This window comes from Trachurus japonicus, chromosome 17 (genome assembly GCF_045865225.1).
Source record: "Trachurus japonicus isolate A0001 chromosome 17, Traja_1.0".
NCBI lineage: Eukaryota > Metazoa > Chordata > Actinopteri > Carangiformes > Carangidae > Trachurus > Trachurus japonicus.
Genome location: NC_140923.1, coordinates 29,018,679 through 29,041,801, shown reverse-complemented (window position 1 = coordinate 29,041,801; position 23,123 = coordinate 29,018,679). Strand labels below are relative to the sequence as shown.

Genomic DNA, 23,123 nt, shown 5'->3' with positions numbered 1-23,123 from the left:
TCAAATACACAATCCAACAACTCCAAAACACTCTGGTTGTGACCTGCACATTCACCACGCTATTAGATAATAACAGAACGTTACGAGACAGAGTTGTTTCCGAGGCAAATACAGAGACTGCTTGCTGAAAAACTGCCCCTGGCGGTAATGCGCATCAGCGGTTTTGCATGAATTTACCTTGAAAACAACTCGTAACATTCCGTTAATATTTCATAGCGTGGTGAATGTGCAGGTCACAACAAGTTGTTGGATTGTGTATTTGATGAGTTTGATGAGGGAAACCAAGAAATCCCATGAGCCTCCGTAGTGTAGCTCTGAGCAGCTTGCTGCTCGGCTGTTCTAAAAACAGCTACTGCTATGACTGTAGGGATTATGGCAATGGGCCAATTTGCCAAAATGTCGAACTATTCCTTCAAGTCACCTACAGTCCATGGTTGATCTGTCCCCCCTCTCCCTCCCTCTCTATCTGCAGCGAAACCTGACGTTCTCCTGCAGCGAGTCCAACTCCTTCCCCGTTTTCTTCAACTCCACGTCCTTCCTGCGGCTGCCGGGTCAGAGCGACAGCGACTCTCTTTCTGTCAGTTTGTCCTTCAGGACGTGGAACCCCAACGGGCTGCTAATGTTCACGGCGCTGGCCGACGGCTGGCTGGAAGTGGGACTGATGGAGGGCAAGGTCAACGTCTTTGTGAACGTGACACAGCGGAAGAACGTACGTTACATCGACATCTCATCAGGTGAGTCCATGGTTGATTCAAAGTTCTGGATTCTCCTGTTAGAGACCTGTTTTTGTTACAGACTGAAATGTGTTGCTCCTCTCAGGTTCAGGTTTGAACGACGGCCAGTGGCACAGTGTCCATCTGAATGCGTTCGAGTACTATGCCATGCTGACGGTTGATGGAGATGAAGCATCTACAGTGAGGGCGGTCATGCCGCTCCACATCCAGACCGGAGGAACCTACTACTTTGGAGGTGACCATTCAAAAACATGATCTCCAATGTAGACCAGGTCTTTCCTGATTCACTACTTCACCCAGCTCCTGGCAGACCATAGTTATCACTCATCTGCTGGGCCTCACCTCATGCATAGTGAGATCCTTACAGATGTGTCAGGATGCAGCAGCTGTTCTGGTCTTCAGCCTCTGACCATCAGCTCACTGGGAGATTGCGAGGATCATGCTGCACTGGCAAACTTTTTCTCCAGTTTTTATCTCAATTCAACTCAACTCAAATTTCAGGCATGAAAATCACTCACCTTTCGGCAAAATTCGGCGTTTTGAAACCAAAATAGATGACCTACGTGAATCGTGCAGATCCGATGAGAAAATATTTTTGAGGGGGGGGGGGGGGTTAAGTGGCAAGTGATCGGGAGTATAGATTACGAGAGCCTTGAATTGAGAAGAGAAAAAAAGTAGAAGAAGAAGAAAACACCCACAAGCGCGAGAGCACCTGATTGGGTTGTGAATTGTACTGTGCAGTCCAGAGCAGCGGCAGCGGTGATGCCGCTGCGTGAAGTCGCCGCATTTTGAGCCGTTACAGCGCGAGTCGCGACCTGTCCATGTGCCTGCGTTTGTGTGTGTGCACCAGCGCGCTAGAGAGAGACGGCCGCCACAGACTCGTTAATTAATGCAAATACTGATAAGTTTCGTTTTTACCACCACTAGCATGCATGCGCGCCTCTCTCTCTCTCTCTCTCTCTCTCTCTCTCTCTCTCTCTCTCTGTGTGTGTGTGAGTGAGTGAACAGAGAAAGAGCGCTATTCGGAGATGAATTAACGGAACGATATTGCATTGATGGGGAAAAAAAAAAGCAGTGTCAATTTGTGGCTTGGTCTTGATTCTGTGGCGCTGCACCACATTGGTCTATGTATGGGAAACAATAGGTATGTGTTTGAGTAAAATGAACGTTTGTGTTTCATTCTATAAACTACTGATAACAATTTCTCCCAAAAATTACAACTGGTCAAAATAACAAAAAAAAGATGCAATGAATGCAATGCAAAGAAAACAAGTTGATATTCATTTTTAGACAGACCACTAATGTTTTCATTTAGGAAGAGTTCAGATTAAAGCAGAAGTAAGCGATATTTTTGTGTTAAAGCAGAAGTAAGGTTTCAAAAGCCTGCCTGGAACGCAGCATTAGCCGAAACGACCGGATCGCTTACTTCTGCTTTAATATCGATGGGAATTTCAATTTTAATCCTGCAGCAGCAGTGATTGATTACTGATGCATAATAGATTTTCTATTAAAGTAAAGTCAATAATGAAATTTTTTGCGTTCTCTTCGTATTTGGAAAAGTATCAAAAAATATCGTGACAATAACGTTATATAGCATAATGTGACCATACTTTATTATACACTCATACTGTCTTGTAGTTCTGCTTGAATTTCTTCTCAAAATGCATCAGAATGATGCTTTCAAATATGAAATATTCAAAATTTTCTTCCGGGGGAGCATGCCCCCGGACCGCCCTAGAGGGGTCGGATCCTTCTCACCTTTTTGACCCATGACCCGTTTTCATGTCTGAAATTTTATATCACATTTAAAGGGGACATATTATGGAAATGTCACTTGAAGGCTCTTTAACATACATATATTTAGGTGTTTGTCTTGCCTTCCGACCCCAAAATGTGAGAATTGACAAAACATTCTGTAATTTTCAGGCTCCCTGTTGAAATCCTTGTGGTTTTACGAAGTCTTCCCTTGGTTGTCTTCCAGTGATGTAATTAGTTTTTGAATTTACATAATATCATCCCTACCTGTGAGTACCAGTACAGGTAGAGGGGGCGGGGCAAGTAGTGGTTCATTTGCATTTAAAGGGACAGGCACTGAAACCAGCCGTTCTGAACAGGGCTGTTTGGGGGAATAAAAAGAGCTGTGATGTTTGATCCTTGGGGGACTTTGACCAAAGTATGTCACAGACATGTCTTTTAAGCAGAAGTAAGTGGAATGTTTGTGTAAATATAAGTCTTAAATAGTTATATCTTCCAACAGCAATCACTTATATAGAGTGTTTGGTCCGAAACACGGGTCTGTCAGTCACTCTGCTCTGCTGTAAGCCGAGGAGAAAACTTTCCTTGTATCCTACAACCTTTATCCAATGAGGAGAGAGAACGGCATAAAGGGGCGGTCCTCTCTGTGTGTGCAGCCAAGGGATAACGTAGGGACGAGGGCGGGGGCTGCTAACTCCATCACAGGAAGTTAGCCAAAACGACCGGATCGCTTACTTCTGCTTTAAGATACATGGGAACTATTTTAATTTGTGGAAAAGGAGAAGAATATGTCTCCTTTAAAAACAACCTCAGTTGCCTCAAGTGCTGCACAACATAGATATAATCCAGTGCCAGCAATATTAAAAAACAATGGGGGAAAAAAAGACATATCTTACCAAAATAGACTAACAATAAAAGTTAAGACAATAAAAACAATCACTAAAATAAGGTAAAATACAAATCAAAGCTATACTAATAACAGGATAAAAGTCAAGGTGAGTTGAACCAGTGAGAAGAGGTGGATCTTTAAAATGCTGCTCTTATGTGGAATGGTAACTGAAAAGGCTCTGTCACCTTTACTTTTTAGTTTGGTTCTGGGGCAGGCCAGCAGCAGCTGGTTGCTTGACCTCAGTGCTCTGGCTGGTGTGTGAGGCATGATGAGATTAGATAGATAAAATGGGGCTAGTCAAAGCAATTCAATTTTGAATTGAACCCTAAATTGGACAGGAAGCCGGTGTGGAGAGGCGGGTACAGGGAAATGTGCTCACGCCGTTTTTTTACCCGTCAACAATCTGGCTGCTGTGTTCTGGACAGCCTGCAGGCGGTTCATAGACTGCTGGTCCAGTCCAACATAGAGAGAATTGCAGTAATATACATGTATGGATCGGTGACATTGGTGACCTTCTTCTTCTGCTCATCTCCAGGCTACTTCATGCACACCAACACCCGGCTGGCTCAGCGGCCCTTCCAGGGCTGCATGCAGATGATCCACATAGACGACCACCTAGCTGACCTCAGGGCCGTGGAGCAGGGCCTGATCGGAACCTTCGAAAATGTCAGCCTGGACATGTGCGCCATCATAGACAGGTACAGGAGTCGGTGTGGAGTGGAGCAAATCGTGCTAATTATAATACAAGCATGAAATTTAATTTGGTTGTTCTCGAGGGCCTATTGATGAAATCTGTCCGATTGGACATGTGAAAATCCAAGACGGCTGCCAAATTATGCCAAATATTTTATTCAAACATTGGATGGACATCTTGAGTTGAATGTATTTGTTTATTGGGTAAAAAATATTCGCATTAAATGTTTTACAAAATTAATTTGTTTGGCGCTACCCTCTATAAAATCACAACATTCAACTCAATAGGAATTGACACCAAGATCAATCAAATGAAAAAACTACATGCATTAATATAAAAAAGGCAGTTTTGGGGGCTTTGGTAGCCATCTTGAAAAATGGTCGCCTCTGGAATACACCAAATTCCATGCTTGTATCATCATTTGCAGAAATTCCAATCAAATTTTATTTGTATTATGGGTTGGAAACTGATCTGTGGTGTGTTGCGTGATGAATCCATGTTGGTTTGTGTCACGTCAGGTGTGTTCCCAACCACTGCGAGCACGGGGGCCGCTGCTCTCAGACCTGGGACACGTTCAGCTGCAACTGTAACGGCACCGGATACACCGGAGCTACCTGCCATACCTGTAAATACACACACACACACACACACACACACACACATATTCTTTCAGTGTTGTGCCTGAACGCGTTGAATGAACGATCGTTCATGAACTCGTTCATATTTTGAGCAAACGTCCCTGGTGAAAAATTAATGTACTAAGTGTACTAAAATTTAGCATACTTTTGTGTACTTCAAGCCGCACTAATCATCATTATATTTCAAGTGTGTTTAAGATTAGTTAACTTGAAGAGTGCTAAATTGGAACAACTAATTTTGTGTTAAGTATATTTAAATTGTAATTAAGTTGTAGAAAAGCTCAACTTAAAGTGTATTTAGTGTACTTTTGTGTACTAAAGTGGAACAACTTAAAGTATATTTAGTGCACTTTAAGTACATGACATTTCATGTACTAATACATGCCTAATTAGTTAAATTAAAGTGTACTTTGTTTGTATTATAAGTACATTAAAAATGAGATGTTAGTGTATTAAAATATATACTTAATTATACTTTTGGCATACTACTTTCTACCTTCATGCAAATGTGTTACAAGTATACTAAAGGCTGAAAGACTTGTGGGACTACTTCCAGGTAAAAAAACATACTTTAATGTATTTAAACCACATCCAAATTATAATAATACATTGCAAATAATACAGAAACTTGTACTATCTCTAAATGTATAAACATTTACATATGGCTTTTAAACATTTTCAAAGGAAAACTTTAATAACACATTTTCAAATATTGCTTCTTTCGTACATAGGAAATAGAAAATAGAAATAGGTTTATTTCAGGCAGCAGACCTAAACATTACAAATAAACCTTTAAGGACAATTCCAGGTGAATTCAACTTGGGGGTGTATGTTCCTATCATTTTGGGTCTAAAAGAAGGAATGTGAAGATTTTCAGTTTAATCGCTCCTGTTTTGCGGTAGCTTGGTCTGTCCCCGCATCGCTACGGCAGCAATGAATGGGAGTGGATGCAAGTTCCGCTGGTTAGGCTGTTTACATCCCTCAAAGCCGCATTTTTTTCAGATTTTTTTCCACAGACAGCGTCAGGTGGCGACTCAAACATGTACCGAGAAGTTTATTTACTTCAAGCAAGCCGACATGCTTGTAAAACTAGATCTAATTCAAAGTCTTGTGTGAGACCCTGCTGCCGTGCTCGGTGCATTCAGGTGCAGTAGGAGCTACCTTTTGTGTCATAAACACAGGAATATCGACTCTTTACTTGCTTCAAGTGTACATTTTTCTCAACAGACAGCGTCAGGTGGCGACTCAAACATGCGCCGATACGTTTTTTTTACTTGAAGCAAGTCAAGAGTCGATATTCCTGTGTTTATGACACAAACGGTAGCTTTCTGACTACCCCTGAATGCACCGAGCACGGCAACAGGGTCTCGCGTGAGACTTTGAATTTAGATCTAGTTTTACAAGCATGTCGGCTTGCTTGAAGTAAAGAAACTTCTCAGTGCATGTTTGAGTCTCCATCTGACGCTGTCTGTGGAAAAAAATTGCGGCTTTGAGGGATGTAAACAGCCTAACCAGCGGAACTTGCATCCACTCCCATTCATTGCTGCCGTAGCGATGCGGGGACAGACGCAGCTACCGCAAAACAGGAGACGTTAAACTGAAAATCTTCACATTCCTTCTTTTAGACTTACAATGATAAGAACATACACCCTCAAGTTGAATTTGCCTGGAATTGTCCTTTAAAGAAGGATAAGCAAAACACATGTACATACACAGTGTAACACAATTCTTACCCAGGTAAGTAGGAACATAAAAAAAAAATAAAATTGCAGCTATGTTTGAAAGTTCAAGTCACCTCTTTTTTCAGTCACTCCCAGTATGAAATGTTCAGTCCACTGAGGAAGTGAAGAGGATCTATCCTACCGCATGGCTGAATGTGTTGGATATGTGTATGTGTGTGTGTGTGTGTGTAATGAAGTGATGAAAGGATCCAGGTTCTTGATTCTTTGCGGGCACCATATCTCTAGTTGTCCTCCAGGCTGTGGTTCGCCATCAAACGTCTCGATCCAGGCTCCAACATCCGGGTAGGTCCAAGGTTCAAAGGATCCAACAGGAAAACCTGACCTATGATGAGTAATGTCAGAACATTCTCTTAATTCTCTCAACTCTCAATCATGAAATACAATATATAAATCATGTTAAATCCACTCAATTCACAGAGAATATTTCTAACTGAATAAACATTGTAATATGACACCACACCCAATAATGTCATAGCAACATTCTCAAAATATCAGAGATTAGGTTATTAAAATAACTTCTCCACATCAATAATATAAAAAATAACGTCTTCACATAGTAATAAGCATGCAAATATAACATTAATACCAGTAAGAAGACGTACAGTGTGCACCTTCTGCCATGTCTTAGCATAAAATAGTGACTCGGCGTGCTAAAAACGCAGATACTGTGCTAAATCATCAGATTTTACAGTTCAGTGTGCAACAAATTCTCAAAACGTCTCATATTGCACCTTCAAAATGAAGCTAGTGCTAGCTTTAACGCTAGTGATTCACACGAGTGGGTAAGGTCTCTGGTATTAGCACTGATTAGCACTGGCGGTTAGCATTTAGCATGGAAAAAACGATTTCTCACCGATGCGTTTTCTTCTTGGTGGAGATGTCGGGTCCCTCTAGCTTCACTCTCACAGGTCCAGGGCGTCACCGGAGTTATCCCGTAGTTTTTAATCACTTTTATCAACTTTTACTAGTGTCTCCTCTTCACAAGCTAAGTGTCGTGCTCGATGCGGGGCTGCTCGCTCTCCTGACAACGGCTCCGGAGGAAGTGAACCTTGTTCTGAGCAGGTCAAGGGGCGGGAGCTTCTTCCCGATTGGCTGACAGCTCATCTCCAGCCAATCTCTTTCAAAATAAACGTATAAAAAAATATTTTATCACTGTTCAATTTCTTTTTATAGGTAAGTATCTGTTTTTAATTATTAACATAATTTAGTATTTATTAATTAACTTTTTAAATATGAATTCAGCTGTTTTAATATGCAATCAACTAATTTTTAATACAGACTTTTAACCTTGGTTACAACAGACATTATAACATTAAAACAATGTGCTTAAAGGGATATTTCAACATTTTGGCAGATTTGCCCGTTAAAGAGGAACTAAACCCCTAAACCACTTTTTTCTGCTGAAAACAAATGTATTTGGGTATAAGGTAGTGTTGTCAGTTGATTCTGGTCCAACTTTTGACATTTTAGTCAAAATATTTCAATTTGGTGTATTTTGTAGTAAAAATGTAGAGTGACTGCCCTCTATGGGTTGAAACACGGCTATTACAATCGAATTTTTCTATTGGCTGAGATGGAGGCAGATGACGTTTTGGAGGCAGCTTTCGTCACCGGCCACCAGCTCCCCGACCAATCAGCACCGGCTGCTGCCTGCCGCTAACGGTTGCTAGGCACTCTAGCTGCTCTGCTGCGGCTAACGGTTGCTAGGCACTCTAGCTGCTCTGCTGCGGCTAACGGCTGCTAACAGCTGCCTGAATGGGAATCGTTAGTGCGGCCGGCGCTAACGAGCCGTTAACGAGTTAACGAGCCGGCGGATCAGCTAAGGCGTCCTCTCCTAGTAGTGTCCGCGCTACTAGTGTTGAGCATGGATGTATTATATTAACTGGATACCGGACCGGAAAATGGCCGCCGTTCATTTCAATGGAAGTTGCTCGCCTGGCGCATACGCCGAAAAAGTTTCTGACTTCCGGGTTTACTTCCGCGTTATGCGGCCCATAGAGCATGCGCAGTTGAGTCACCCCCCATAATGCTCTGCGGCCTCCCATCATGCCCTGGGGCAATGAGAACGAGCAACCGCCGTTCTAGCAAAGACGGTTTATAAACCAAGACCTTTCATGACGAGTTAGCTTCCTGTATGCATGTCACGTGGGCTTCTGCACGGCCACGCCCCTTTAGAGAGACCAGAGGCAGCTTGGAGTGTATTGATTCCTATGGGACAATTTAATGTGAACACCGATTATGGTCGGGCCTTTCTCCCCACGGTCACTGAAGCAAATTTTGGACTCATTTTTCACAAGCCACATCTCTTCTGAACAGTTTGACACCAAAATGGTAATTTTCAGACGGAGAGATCCGGAGAAAATCCACTTTGTTCCAGACCTGTCTCTGTCTCTACGACACACTCTCGCGAGATTTGGCACAGATCTCCTAGGCAACGTCAAACAAACGGCCGCGAACTCCCGTGAAAATGATTTAAATTATTTTTGGCATGCTAAATATTACTGTTAGTAGTGTAAATATTTAATGTTATCATAAGAAAATATAAATATCTCACTTTCATCTACCTACAAATTGTATAAATCCACACACACACGATCACAGACGAGGTGGTGACGGTTGGCCACGCCCATTTAGAGAGACAGGAAGTGTATACCATTTCATATCATTGGAGCAGCCGCTCATGGAGTATCTTTCCATTTATTGAATATCTTTGGTTCTAGTTTTGGCGCTGCGCGTTCATGTATGTGTTACTTGTGGATTTAAGGAATGAGTATTAAGACTTTTACAGGACTCACACGGACTTTAAAACAAAGATAATGATTTAAAATGTAAGACGGCCGATCGTAGGTTTACTACGGTCGTTTATATGATCGTTAAATCGTTTTGACAGTTAATTAACATACGATGTTACACTGAAAACGAGTTAGTCCGAACCTGTAAGCTTAAATCACAATGGAAAATACATCATAATTAACTGTATTTTTGTTAAACATGACAGAGATGACCACAGAACACCTCAAATAATGTAATGAGGCTTTACTCTTACCTTTTTTATATTGAATAGTATATTTAACTTGCTGCACAGTTCACCAGTTGTATCTACAGGATGTTGGTGGAGGTATTGTAAACGTAGTCACACGTGTTTTGTTTTTAATCAACCACAGCTGTGATTAAAGAAAATTAGAACTCTTTGGCAAAAACATCTTCCTTTTAATAATTGTCTGTACTGGCTGTGTTCATAGTTTCATCATCATCATTAGGCCTTCAGGTGGATGAGACTCTTTGTAATTCAACAGTTTAACTTACAATTTAGCTATACAATATTTCCACAACACACAGAATATCAGTGTCCACTAATACAGCTGTTACAGAACCAGACATTTTAATTAAACACGAATGCCCCAGACACAGTTGCAGATGTTGGATTTGGTAGAAGAAGAAAAAAGTCACAAGCATGTTTGTTTTTTTCCGAACAATTTAATAATATGATTATGAGTTTAAGTGATCATTTAGCATACTGACACTGAACAAACACACACTGACGACGGTGAGGAGGAGGATGAGGAGGAGGATGAGGAGGACGTCCATGGTTCTTCCTCCGGCCCCGGTGAAGACGGGGAGCAGCTGCACCGTCAGGACACACACACGACACACACCGACCATGGAGGAGATGTCTCGGTTTACATTTTACCACCGTGGCATTAATTAAGCCGTAAAATAAATTAACGTGAACGGAGCAACAGGTGTAGAACATCAGCCGCGATGAGACACTGTTGACACACACAAACACATACAGCATAAATGACTTATCAAGCTAAAATTACTGAAAAATATGGGTTTTACAGGAGCAGTAATGTAAAACAGTCCGGTTTCACGTCAGTAAAAGCAGTCACTACGAGGCGATCTCATCAATTAAAACGTTACGTTTAAGAATACGAGTTGACAAGAGACTAATAACAGACATTAACTATCATAAAGTTAAATTAACTCGATGTGACCAAACAAAAACTCACCTTTGAGCCGTGTTTTCCACTTTTCTGAGTGATTTTAGCACCGGACAGAGTCTCATTAGTTCAGGCATCCTCGGTCCCGAGACACACACGACCGCGCACTGCTGGTGCACGGACACAGCCGTGACGTCACGGCCAGAAATGAGACTTTTCTGTGGCTTTTCTGGCCGTTAGAAAACATTTTGACGGATAAAAAGTCCATGACTTAAAAATATAGAATACAAAGATTAGTAATTAACGGAGGTTACAGCTGGAGGTGTCCTGTGAACAGTTTTACAGGCTTCTCTTTTACTATTGCGGTCTATGGGAAAAATCCTTTTTGGGCCCCATGGGATTTTTTGTTGCAGTACCACGGGTGGCCACTGGGAAAAATCGGCGTGCCTGCTGAGAGGATTACAGGGGGGCTGGTGTTGAGTCGCTCGTTAGTAGCTCGTTAGCGCTAGCAGAAGTGTCGATGTGTGTTTATAACTTTTTTTTCTCTTTTGTGTGATTTCGCGGGTGTGAATGGGGCGCGGGGGGGGGGGGGTCGGAGAGTGCTCCTCGAGTCCCGCCCATAATCAAGGCATTTTTTGAATTTCAAGCTTAGAGCACGTCATCCAAAACTGAGGGGTTTAGTTCCCCTTTAATCCCTAGTCTTAGGGATAGGGTTCGTTACTTTTACTGTAGCCTAATTGACGGTAACCTACAAGCTGTTTTTAGATCGGCGGGGCAGAGATATGAGCTGCTCAGCTACCGCTACGGAGACTATCAAACACACAATCCAACAACTCTACAGCTCTTGTGGATGATTGTTAAGTGTTAATTAAGTGTATTGTTTCATGTGATTTCATGCGTATAAGGTTGTAGCCTATCTTTTTTTTTTTTTGCCAAACACACAGCACAAAATTTAATAAACGGGTTTAGGTGCATAGGCTAATACCACTTTCCAAAATGTCCTGAAGTAGGCTACAAGCATAAATAACTTCACTTTATAATTAAACTCAAATGTAACTTAAAATACACTCAAACTTAATATTACAGTGTTGATATTAAAATGTATACTTTCAATATACGTTATTGTATTTTACAATGACAATTTTAGCATACATTTTAAAATATATCAAAAGTATGTGTGAAAACAAATTTCAAATAAGTACACTTTAGAAATTACACATAAATTTCACTTTAAGTATATTTTAGTTTAATATATTTCTTTAAAGTGTAATATAGTATAATTATTTTCAAGTGTGTTAAAAGTGTTAGCGTGAAAGTGTGATGTTAGTGTAATTTTTATATATTTATATAAAGTACAATTTGTATAATTACATTTTCAATATACTATTCAAAATACGAATATACTTGAAATACAATAAAGTACACTTTTTTTTCACCAGGGGTGAACTGAACGTACTGTATTTCCGCTTGATGAACGTTTTTGTGAACTATGAACTAGTTCAGTTTTGGAACCGTGAACTTAGTTCAAAATTTTGAATTATAATAATAATAATATATAATATATTATAAATAATATAATAATTAATTATATTATATTATTATTATAATAATATATTATAATTCATAATATATATCATATATTATGAACTATGAACTGAACTAGTTAATTTTAAAATTTGTGAACAGAACTTTGAACTAGTTCATGTAGAAAGTGAACTTTCCCAAAACTGCATTCTTTAATACACACACTGTTTGCTGCCTCTGCTGAGCCATGTGGTGTCTCCTCTGCAGCCATGTACCAGCAGTCCTGTGAGGAGTACAAGCACCAGGGGAAGAACTCAGGCAGCTACTGGATCGACCCCGATGGAAGTGGATCTGTCGCCCCCTTCAGAGTCAACTGTGACATGACAGGTGAGAAAAATAAAAAATAAAGCAGTGAGTGGTTCTGCCCTACCCTGAATCTCTTTGAGCCTCTCTGACTGACGCTGTGTGTCCTGGTGTTTAGAGGAGAGGGTCTGGACCACGCTGAAGAACAACCTGTCTCCTCAGACCTCAGTGACCAGTGCAGACCAGGAGGGGAAGGCAGCGTTGCAGATCACCTACAATGTGACAGATGAACAGGTAAACACACAGTGAGCACCACCTCTGACCAGGGTTATTATAGTTCACTAAAACTGAGACTAAAACTAAAACTAGGTGAGAAATCTTTTTTTTGTAAACTGAAATAAAAATGACTGTTTTTCCAAAACGAGAACTAAATAAAAACTACAATGAACAATGTAAAACTAACTAAAACTAAAGTTGAGTCAGATAACATCAGCTTAGCTGTAGTTTTCTTAGAGATGTTAAAGCTGCAGGAAGAAAACGCCACAGCTCAATATGGGACGACTTGGAGTACGACCCACAAGTAGATAAGAGTGAATGGAACCTGATGAGGACTGATGGGAATATTATGGGATGCCACTATGGGAAAAATGCCACAAATTTGGGAGTTCATCTTCAGAGGTCTGACAGCTGGCTTTCTCCTAAAACCTGAAAAACTAAGACTAAATTAAAAACTAGTCAATTCCTCAAAAAAAAAAGGAAACTAAACTGAAATAAAAAGTAAACTGAAAAACTAAATAAAAATTATAGCTGCTGCGCAGCGATGGGTTGGGTCCGGGCTACTTTTGGGCAAATTTAGGCAATTCTGAGCAACAAACAGGAGAATAGGAAGACAAGACAGTTGTCCTTATAATGTCCAATTTGCATTACTTGAGGATTGAACCCACAACCTCGGGAACCAAAGACCATTGTCTATCGCACTGAGCTAATTGACAAGTGGCAGTTCAACAGTGGCTTCACAAATTGAGTAAGCCATTCACTGTCGTGTAGGCAGATTTGACACCACAGTAAAAAGAAAAATCTGTTTTTGAGGTAATGATATGTATTTGTTAAACATCTACTGTGACTCTAAGATGTTAGGAGCCTTCGCACATGGTCCAGTCCAAGCTATTTGAATTTTTAAATTTAGAGGCTTGCTGTGATGCCACCATCAGTACAACTGTCTTGTGTTTCGTGTTGAGGACATCTGACATTTTGATCTGTCATCATCATCATCATCACCCTTGCTGGGTCTCGAACTCACAACCTCTGACACCAAGAACCAGCTCCTAACTCGGCAGATTTCGGAAATGGTCAAAATGTCAGAAATTCTGTTATCTAAACAAAAATCTGATAATACATGGGATCTGGCATGGGGTTGGACATTTCTGTAAGGTTTGGTGAGTTTTCACCCATGGGAAGTATGATTTCCTTGGAAGTAGAAAGAAGAAGATGACACTGGACCTTTGTGCAAAATTTAGTGAGCTTTCGCCCATGGTCCGGTCAAAGCTATTTGTTTTTTTTTTTAATTTAGAGGCTTGCTGTGATGTCACCATGAGGACATCTGGCATTTTGATGTGTCATTATCATCATCACTCTTGCTGGGTCTTGAACCCACATCCCCTCGCACCACAAACCAGCGCTTAACTCAGACTCAGGGAGTCAGTGTCCGGGCAGCAGTTGTGAACGCAGATTTCAAAAATGGTCAAAAAGTCAGAAATTCTGTTATCTAAACAAAAATCTAAACACCCTGCTGTGTAGTTTCATTTATCCACTCAGGTGAGTCAGTGCCCGGGCAGCTGTTGTGATGAAATGGTCAAAATGTCAATAATTCAGTCATCTAAACAAAAATCTGATAATACATAAATTGCATCTTGACAGCATGGAAATGTTAGTGATTTGTTTTTAATGATAAGTGTTACAGTCAAACGTTTTCATGCACTGTAGGCTCAATTTTTGCTTAATCAAAAATCTGAGAAACAAGTTTTGTGGAGGACAGTCTGGAGATGCTCTGTAGCAAGTTTGGTGTCAATTGAGCAAAAATTGTGGGAGGAGATACATTTTAAAAGTTTTACAGTTATTGAAAAAAACAGAGTGATGGACTTCATAATTTGTAATGAGTTTAAGTGGACAAAAGTTTCAGCAGTATTGAGGCTACATTATGGTGAAGTTTCAAAACTGTAGCATCTACCGTTGGTTTGGTAGGAATTTTTAAAGTTTTTAAATTTAAACGCTTATTGTGCCCCCCCTAGGAGGGGGGGGGCACATGTCCTTGGAGTTGAGTGAATCTGGCATGGGGTCGGATGTTTCTGTGAAGTTTGGTGAGTTTTCGCCCATGGGAAGTATGACTTCCTTGGAAGAAGAAGAAGAAGAAGAAGAAGAAGAAGAAGAAGAATTCCTAGGAATACAATAGTGTCCTGGCAGCTACGCTGCCTGGACCCTAATAAAAACTCGTGAACATTTTTAAACTATAATAACCTTGCCTAGTTGCCTCTGACCTGGTTCACCTGCTGCACACTTTGCTGTGTAATAGTCTGACTGGAGCTGGTGGAGTTCACTAATGTAGCAGCTTTTCCACTGAACATCTGCACATACTTGTTTATTTGCATATAAAACAGGAAGTGAGATCTGATTTCAAGTGGTCAGTTGAGACACATGTGGAGACTCATTTCAAAGCACAAGTGTCACCAAGGCCAAAGGTTCATAATAAGACCTCTGAGCTCCATAGAAACACATGGTCTTTTCAGTTTCCCTCAATACAACCACAGAGTTCTCTATCATTAAGACAAACACTTCACTTTGCTTACTACTTGTTTCAGTGGCAGTATCCTCAGTATCGTCAAAGTGTTTTTTCTCCAAGTGAAGTGATATGTTCTGCCCTACAAAGGCAAAGTGCAGTCTCTGCATTTTTTCTTTTTTTTGACCAATCAAAAGTGTGGCATATTCTCTTCAAACTGGTAGAATTTGATATTGGTACTGCTAAAATTTCCAGAGTTATTGGGCTTTTTATTTTGCTTTCCATCCAAAAAAGGACTGTGAAACCAAGGCAAAGTGCAGTATCTGCAAAGAGTACTGTACTCCCTACATTCTATACTTTACTCTATAATTCCAATTCCTTGGTAAAACCAAGCCAAAGTGCAGTATCTGCAACAAAACCAAGGCAAAGTGCAGTATCTGCCATAAAATGGTCACAATTGGTCAGAAATACAAACTAGAAAATACATTTAATTCAGTCTACCTTTATCTAATCAATTATAGACTTGGTAGTTATTCATAATTTGATGCTTAAACCTCACAATGAAAAACACAAAAAGCAGTTTTTCTCAGTTTGGCATTTTTACAGATACTGCACTTTGCCTTTGTAGGGCAGAGTTGTAATGATGGAATGTGTCTCCTCCCTGTGTGCAGGTGCTGTCCATCACCGGCACTGCAGAGTACTGTGAACAGTACGTAGCCTACGCCTGCCGCATGTCTCGTCTGCTCAACAGCCCAGGTAACAGGAGTCATCACAGCGTCTTCACACACAAACACACATCTGGCTCTGGCGTGATCCAGCTGTGCTCCGTATCCTGATATGAGCAAGATATTGAATGTTTGAATCAGTCTGATGTAAAGGAAACTGACTCCAGGGTCTCTGGTTTGGTTTCCAGACGGCGTTCCATTCACCTGGTGGGTAGGAAGAGCCAATGAGAGGCATTCCTACTGGGGGGGCTCCGGGCCGGGGATACAGAAGTGTTCCTGTGGCATCGAACACAACTGCACTGACCCCAAGTACTACTGCAACTGTGATGCTGACCAGAGGACGTGGTGAGTGGACGCTTGACCTCAGCAGCAACCAGCTCATGAACACTTCACGGTCACTGCACTGTCTGTGTGACGGGTCCTGTTTTATTCCCCCCCTGCTGAGTGTTGTTTGTTTCCACTGGGTGTTGTTCTCTTTACTCAGCTGCATTTCTACTACAGCTTTTAGTCAGCTTATATGTATAATCATCAAATTAGTGTAGAATAAACACTACTTCTGAAGCATCGAAGAGTTTTGTCAGAGAAATCAAATGTTGATGAAGGTCAGTTGGTCAGATGTTCATTTATTTATTCAGTAGAAGGTGATTACCTCAAACAGTAAATTTCAGAGTTATGAGTTCATTTCAGACACATTTGGACTGGAAAAGCAGGACCTCCATAGATACCTGCAATTCAGAGACTATTAAAATAAAAAATTACAAATCAAAGAGGAGAAGGAATACAATTGAATTTTATATTTCATGATGCCTACCAAAAAAAAGACAATAAAAAGTTAGTCTCAAGAATAGATGGAAGTATACAAGCCTCTAAAAATTATTCTACAATATCCATTAAACAAAAATGGAAGAGGGAGTCAGAAACACAAATATCCAGTTAACGAATGTTTTTTTTATTTTGAAAATGCCAGTGTATGTTGTTCCTGTTGCAGGAGAGAAACCAATCAGAGCTCACTCCTCCGTCAGTCAAATCAGTGTCCTAATGATGCTTTGTTAGATAAACATTGGGGTAGAAGATTCTTTACAGTGATCATGATCTGATCTGAAGTCGGATTCATTTAGTTTTAAATGTTTGCTGTGTTTTTATTAGGGCTGTCAATCGATTAAAAAACAACAAGTAATTAATCGCACAATTTTCTGTAATTAATCACGATTAAAGCAGAAGTAAGCGATCCGGTCGTTTTGGCTAACTTCTTGTCAGCCAATGGAGTTAGCAGTCCCCGCAGAGTTAGCAGTCCCCGCCCTCGTCCTCGTCCCTACGTCACCACATTCACATGCATCCCTTGGCTGCACACACAGCCCTTCATGCCGTTCTCTCTCCTCATTGGATAAAGGTTGTAGGATACAAGGAAATAAAATAAAAGTTTTCTCCTCGGCTTACAGCAGAGCAGAGTGACTGACAGACCCATGTTTCGGACCAAACACTCTATGTAAGTGATTGCTGTCGGAAGATATAACTATTTAAGACTTATATTAACACAAACATTCTGCTTACTTCTGCTTTAATTTATCAACGAATAAAGTGTATTTATCCACTCACGACTTGAGCTTACAGTATAATGAATATTAATTTATGTATAATGATCAAATTAGTGTAGAATAAACACAAAGAAAGTATTTAAATTCAGAGGCTATTTAAATTGCTTTCTTTAAAGCAGAAGTAAGCGGAATGTTTGTGTTATTATAAGTCTTAAATAGTTCTATCTTCCAACAGCAATCACTTATATAGAGTGTTTGGTCTGAAACACGGGTCTGTCAGTCACTCTGCTCTGCTGTAAGCTGAGGAGAAAACTTTCCTTGTATCCTACAACCTTTATCCAATGAGGAGAGAGAACGGCATAAAGGGGCAGTCCTCTCTGTGTGTGCAGCCAAGGGATGCGCGTGAATGTGGTGACGTATGGACGAGGGCGGGGACTGCTAACTCCACCGGCTGACAAGAAGTTAGCCAAAACGACCGGATCGCTTACTTCTGCTTTAAACTTTGAACACAGTTTCTCTCCCGTGAAGAACAAATTTGGTACAAAAAAGGACCCTTGCTTATATCCTCCAACAGAAATAATAACAAAGCCCAGGCCTACATGATTAGGCTACATGATTTTAACTGTAACACCCATTATGATTTTGTGTTCTTTGTACATCTAAATAATTCTTTTTTTAAGTAAAAAAAAAGAAGGTGGTTAGATCATCAGGAAATGATAGTGTTGTATTTCCTTACAATAGTTGTTTATGTGCTCACTTAACAATTTGACGGACAGTTGAACATGAGTCGTATATTGTACAACAGAACAAAAGACTGACTGATGTTTCACTGTGTGTGTGTGTGTGTGTGTGTGTGTGTGGGCAGGAGGGAAGATGCAGGCCTGCTGGTGTATAAAGACCACCTGCCGGTCAGTCAGGTTGTGGTTGGTGATACGGGCAGATCAGGATCTGAGGCCAAGCTGACCATAGGACCTCTCAGATGTCAGGGAGACCGTGAGTGTCTCTGTCTCTCTGGTCACACATTCATCTTCACACAGACTGTGAATGTGATATGTCATCAACAGGAACTCCCCTGTCCTGCTCTTGTTCTTCTTCAACAGGGAACTACTGGAACGCCGCCTCCTTCTCCAGCCCCGCCTCCTCCCTCCACTTCTCCTCCTTCAGAGGAGAAACCAGCACCGACATCTCCTTCTACTTTAAGACCTCCTCCACTCATGGGGTCTTTCTGGAGAACCTGGGAACCACCGACTTCCTCCACATTGAGCTCAGAGGTGTGTGTGTGCGTGTGTGTGTGTGTGTGTGTTCACTGCATATGGATCTTTTGTAAATAAAGATAATTAAAGTTAATACACAAGGAGCTTCAGTTTTAGGTGTGCATTAGTATCAGATACTCTAATAAGAGCTTATTATAAAAAACCTTTTGTTCTAGTCATGTTCCATGTCCTTAAAGGGATGGTTCAACATTTTGGAAAATTGGCCCATAGCCATAATCTCTATAGTCTTAGCAGTAGGTTAATACCCGTAATTGTCTGTGCAAGTTATTTTTAGAACAGCGGAGCAGAGAAGTGAGCTTCTCAGAGCTACGCTACAGAGGCTAATGGGATTTCTTGGTTTCCCTCATCAAACTCATCAAATACACAATCCAACAACTCCAAAACGCTCTGATGGACAAGTTGTGACCTGCACATTCACCACGCTATGAGATAATAATGGAACGTTACAAGGCAGAGTTGTTTTAGAGGTAAATTCATGTAAAACCACGTTCTCATCGGGGCAGTTTTTCAGCAAGAGGTTTCTTTTCGGCACGACACCGGCTCTGCATTTGCCTCTAAAACAACTCTGTCTCATAAAGTTCCGTTATTATCTCATAGCGTGGTGAATGTGCAGGTCACAACTTGTCCACCAGAGCGTTTTGGAGTTGTTGGATTGTGTATTTGATGAGTTTGATGAGGGAAACCAAGAAATACCATGAGCCTCCGTTGTGGTAGCGGAGCAGCTTGCGGCTCTGCTCCGCCGCTCTAAAAACAGCTTGCACCGACAATTAAAGGTAACAAGGCTATAGGGATTATGGTAGTGGGCGAATTTGACAAAATGTTGAACTATCCCTTTAAGAGGAACATGTGGTATGTGGTACATATAATTAGCTGAGGTGTTGATTCTGAAAATGTTCTAAAGGGGATGAAAACTTCTCATTGTAAGAGACTTTGTACTGATTCTAAATCAAAAGCAGGAGTCAGAAGGTGATGTGATGTGTGATGTCTTCATCTCAGGAGGCTCCGTCATCGTCTTCTCCTTCGACGTGGGCAGCGAGAGGATGGAGCTCAGCGTCCACTCGCCGGTGCCTCTGAACGACGACCAGTGGCACCGAGTGGAGGTGGAGAAGAACATCAAGGAGGCGGTGCTGCAGCTCAACGGCCAGCACAGAGAGGTCAGACCCACCCCCCCACAGGGACACACAAAGCTGGAGTTCTACAGTGAACTATACATCGGTAAGACACGCACACACACACCTTTGGTGACCCTTTCAACATAAAAGCATAAAATCTTCATGATCAGAATACTTCCTGCCTGTAACACCTTATGAGGAGTTTCTCAATTTCCTACATACAGTAGTAGTTTGTGCTGTCTCTTTCTGATCCAGGATCAGGAGGAGACAGCACAAACTCTAGTTTCAACCTGACATGATCTTATTCTGATCAATATTTTATGAGCCCATATGGACATTTATAATTTACTAGATATTAAAAGCACTGAAGTCAACAAAGCTCCTGTACTGTACAGCACAGCTCGACCATATAAAAAAAACCAAACTTAAACTAAAACAGCACTTTTAAGCAATCAGGCGACCAGTGGTGCACCTATTTTATTTTGTCAGACTTTATATTGTGTACCACAGGTCACAGGATTTTTACCTGTGTTGTTTGTTTGTCACTGTTTTATCTTTTGTTTTAATGTATTTAAAATTATTTTTATTGTACCAGTGTCTTTTAACTGGATTTAGAAAGGTGTTATATAAAGTTGTTATTAAAATTAGTTAAAATATATTAGAATAAATATGTTAAATATGACACAGAGTCTTATTCATGCATTTAGCTGCTTTTAGCTAGATGATTGGTCCCTCCCTTCCATTGTTGTCCATTGATGCATTCTATGTTTCAATGATCTGTCACTGGATGCTTATGTTACTAGGTTTGCTAATTCTGCATAGCCAACATTAGCATTAACAGATGACGTTAACTTTGGTCAGTATTAAAGAAATATTATTAAATACTGCATTTTTATGGTGCAGTATTAAAGGGATAGTTCAACATTTTGGCAAATTCACCTATTGCCATAATCTCTATAGTTTTAGGAGTACGTTCATTACCTTTAATTGTCGGTGCAAGCTATTTTTAGAACGGTGAGGCAGAGACGCAAGCTGCTCAGCTAACGCAACAGAGGCGTGTATTTCCACGTTTCCCTCATCAAACTAAATACACAATCCAACAGCTCCAAAACGCTCTGGTGGACAAGTTGTGACCTGCACATTCACCACGCTATGAGATAATAACGTATATGTAACATTATGACACACGAAGCAAATACTCGGAACTACTTTTGCTTTCGAAGTCACTCCGCCCAGTAGCCTTGTCTGGAATGTAGTTCCAGCGACACATTTGCCTCAAAAACAACTCTGTCTCATAACGTTCCATTATTATCTCATAGTGTGGTGAATATGCAGGTCACAACTTGTCCATCAGAGCGTTTTGGAGTTGTTGGATTGTGTATTTGATGAGTTTGATGAGGGAAAGGTGGAAATACTGCGCACAGTGCAGAGCTCACGTCTAAAAATAGCTTGCACCGACAAGGTAATGAACCTACTCCTATGACTATTAGGGATTATGGCAATATGCGAATTTGCAAAAATGCACATTGTACTGGACACATTATAAGCTCTTGTATTGTAAACACAATGACTCACGCTCTCGCCAAAACTGGTAAGTATACAGCCACCAATGCTAACATTAGCATTGTAGCGATTGCAAAACTTACATAGAGTTCTTTTAAAACCTCCTGAGCCCGAGCGGAGCCAAATTTGGCTCTAGCGACGCGTCATAAAATAAATAGCGTCCAACAGAATATTAATAATTCATAAACATATTCATACTACACATCAAAACAATCAGAAAAAACTCCGCTACAAGCTCATATAAGTCATTTTTACATTCACCGAACACAGCACCAACACCAAGCAACTGATGACCACATATCAAAATCTCCATTTCACCATCCATTCACACATTTTCACCGCTAGCGGCTTGCTACTTCAAGCTACACACGTAAACACGGTGTCATATGAAAGCTGAGACTCAGCTGATTCCATCGGTACCATCCATGTCACCCTACGACCAAAACTCTGCAAACCAGCAGCCAGAGAGGAGCAAAAATAACAAACACTATTTTACCGCTAGAACCAGAAACGATGTCTTACCTTCGCTGTTTTGCGGTGAAAAGTTGTGTTTGAAGGCAATAAACGCTGCTTTTAGTTAGTCCAATGTTTATGTCCGTCTTTGAAATCATTCCTGACACTCAACCTGTCGTTTCCGGAGGACTTTTCGCTCCCAGGAGGGGGCATGGGAGAGGGGCGTGCGGCATTTTTGCTGCTACTGGCTGCTGACTGAAGAAGAAGTCGACTAGCTGAGGATCAGCTTGTGATTGGCCAAAGCCCCTGTCACTCAACCTGCTGTCTGATAGAGGTGTCATTATCCAAATGACCAATCCACACCCGAGATCCGGCCCCGAGATCCCGCCCTGTCTGCCTCCTCCGTCCTGACGCAGCAGCCACAGAGCGCACGGAAGAGCTGCCGCTGCGCTAGCCGCGTAGCCACCTAGCTCGGACGTGTTTACTGCAGTTTCTGACCATCCAACGGCATTTTTTCCATAGAGACCCGGTTCAGAAGAGTCCTGTCCCTCTCTGTGTGTGTCTGTGTCTCTGTCTGTGCGTGTGTGTGTCCGTGTGTGTGTGTTGGTGTGTCCCCTGGCCTGTGGTTTACTACTATTAGCCTATTAGCGTCCGGGCTGCTAAGCATCTACGCAGCCAGCCTGTATTCATTACTATGATTTTTTTTTAGTCAAACTTCATTTCCCCAAGCAGGCTGTTCTCACCAACACTTGCCTCACTTGCAAATAAATACAAACAGCAAGGACAGTAATATATATAGTTGTTTTTACCTGGTTTGCAGTGGTTTACAGTAACAGTTCTTCTTATATTTTATTTTGTTTATTATAAATAAATCTGTTCCACTTGTCAAGAGTCAAACTTCAGTTCCTTTATATGGCTTTATTTGATTAGAAAAGGGTATTTAGATGTCATGAACACCTATGGTGACATACAAATGAAATATATAGTTTGGTACCTGAGAAATTTCAAATGTTATAGATTGTGCCAAATATGCCCAAAATGTGCCAAAATTGCACATATTTGAAAATTCCGCCTGACTATTCTGTACTAAAACCTCTGTAATTTTGCTCTGCTTCACTTTATTAGCATATAGTGTGGAACAGGAAATGTTCAGATGTTTTACTAAGGTTTGCTACATATTTTGAGCTGAAACTGCATCATTCCAAGGGGCCACTCAATTTAATTTTTTTTTTTTTTTTAGGCGGAAATTAAATCTGTGATTTTAGCTGTGTGCCAACCTCATTTACTCTGACCCAGTAACATATATACTGAGATTTACACATCTGAACAAATCTTACAAGTGTTCCCTTTATTATGATACCAGGATTATTCAATTAGACCATGGGATTGCAGAGATATACTCTAATCATTATGGACATGTCATTTTCGAGCAGAATTCCAAAATAGAGGCTAGTTTTTAACAGGT

The 23,123-nt window shown here is 40.9% G+C and overlaps 1 protein-coding gene across 2 annotated transcripts in view; it reads left to right on the top strand.

Moving 5' to 3' along the window:
• The window catches only part of cntnap2b (contactin associated protein 2b), a 77,451-nt gene that overhangs the window by 44,431 nt on the left and 9,897 nt on the right, over nucleotides 1-23,123 (top strand). The window contains exons 8-18 of one of the 2 annotated variants that reach the window (XM_085804846.1): nucleotides 473-734; nucleotides 820-969; nucleotides 3,914-4,076; nucleotides 4,591-4,697; nucleotides 12,188-12,307; nucleotides 12,402-12,517; nucleotides 15,668-15,752; nucleotides 15,910-16,066; nucleotides 18,122-18,249; nucleotides 18,357-18,527; nucleotides 19,527-19,745. In XM_085804846.1, the coding sequence (XP_085660972.1) occupies nucleotides 473-734; nucleotides 820-969; nucleotides 3,914-4,076; nucleotides 4,591-4,697; nucleotides 12,188-12,307; nucleotides 12,402-12,517; nucleotides 15,668-15,752; nucleotides 15,910-16,066; nucleotides 18,122-18,249; nucleotides 18,357-18,527; nucleotides 19,527-19,745 (1,678 nt within the window). The remainder of the gene's footprint in view (nucleotides 1-472; nucleotides 735-819; nucleotides 970-3,913; nucleotides 4,077-4,590; nucleotides 4,698-12,187; nucleotides 12,308-12,401; nucleotides 12,518-15,667; nucleotides 15,753-15,909; nucleotides 16,067-18,121; nucleotides 18,250-18,356; nucleotides 18,528-19,526; nucleotides 19,746-23,123) is intronic. The other variant, XM_085804845.1, reaches the window with a different exon arrangement.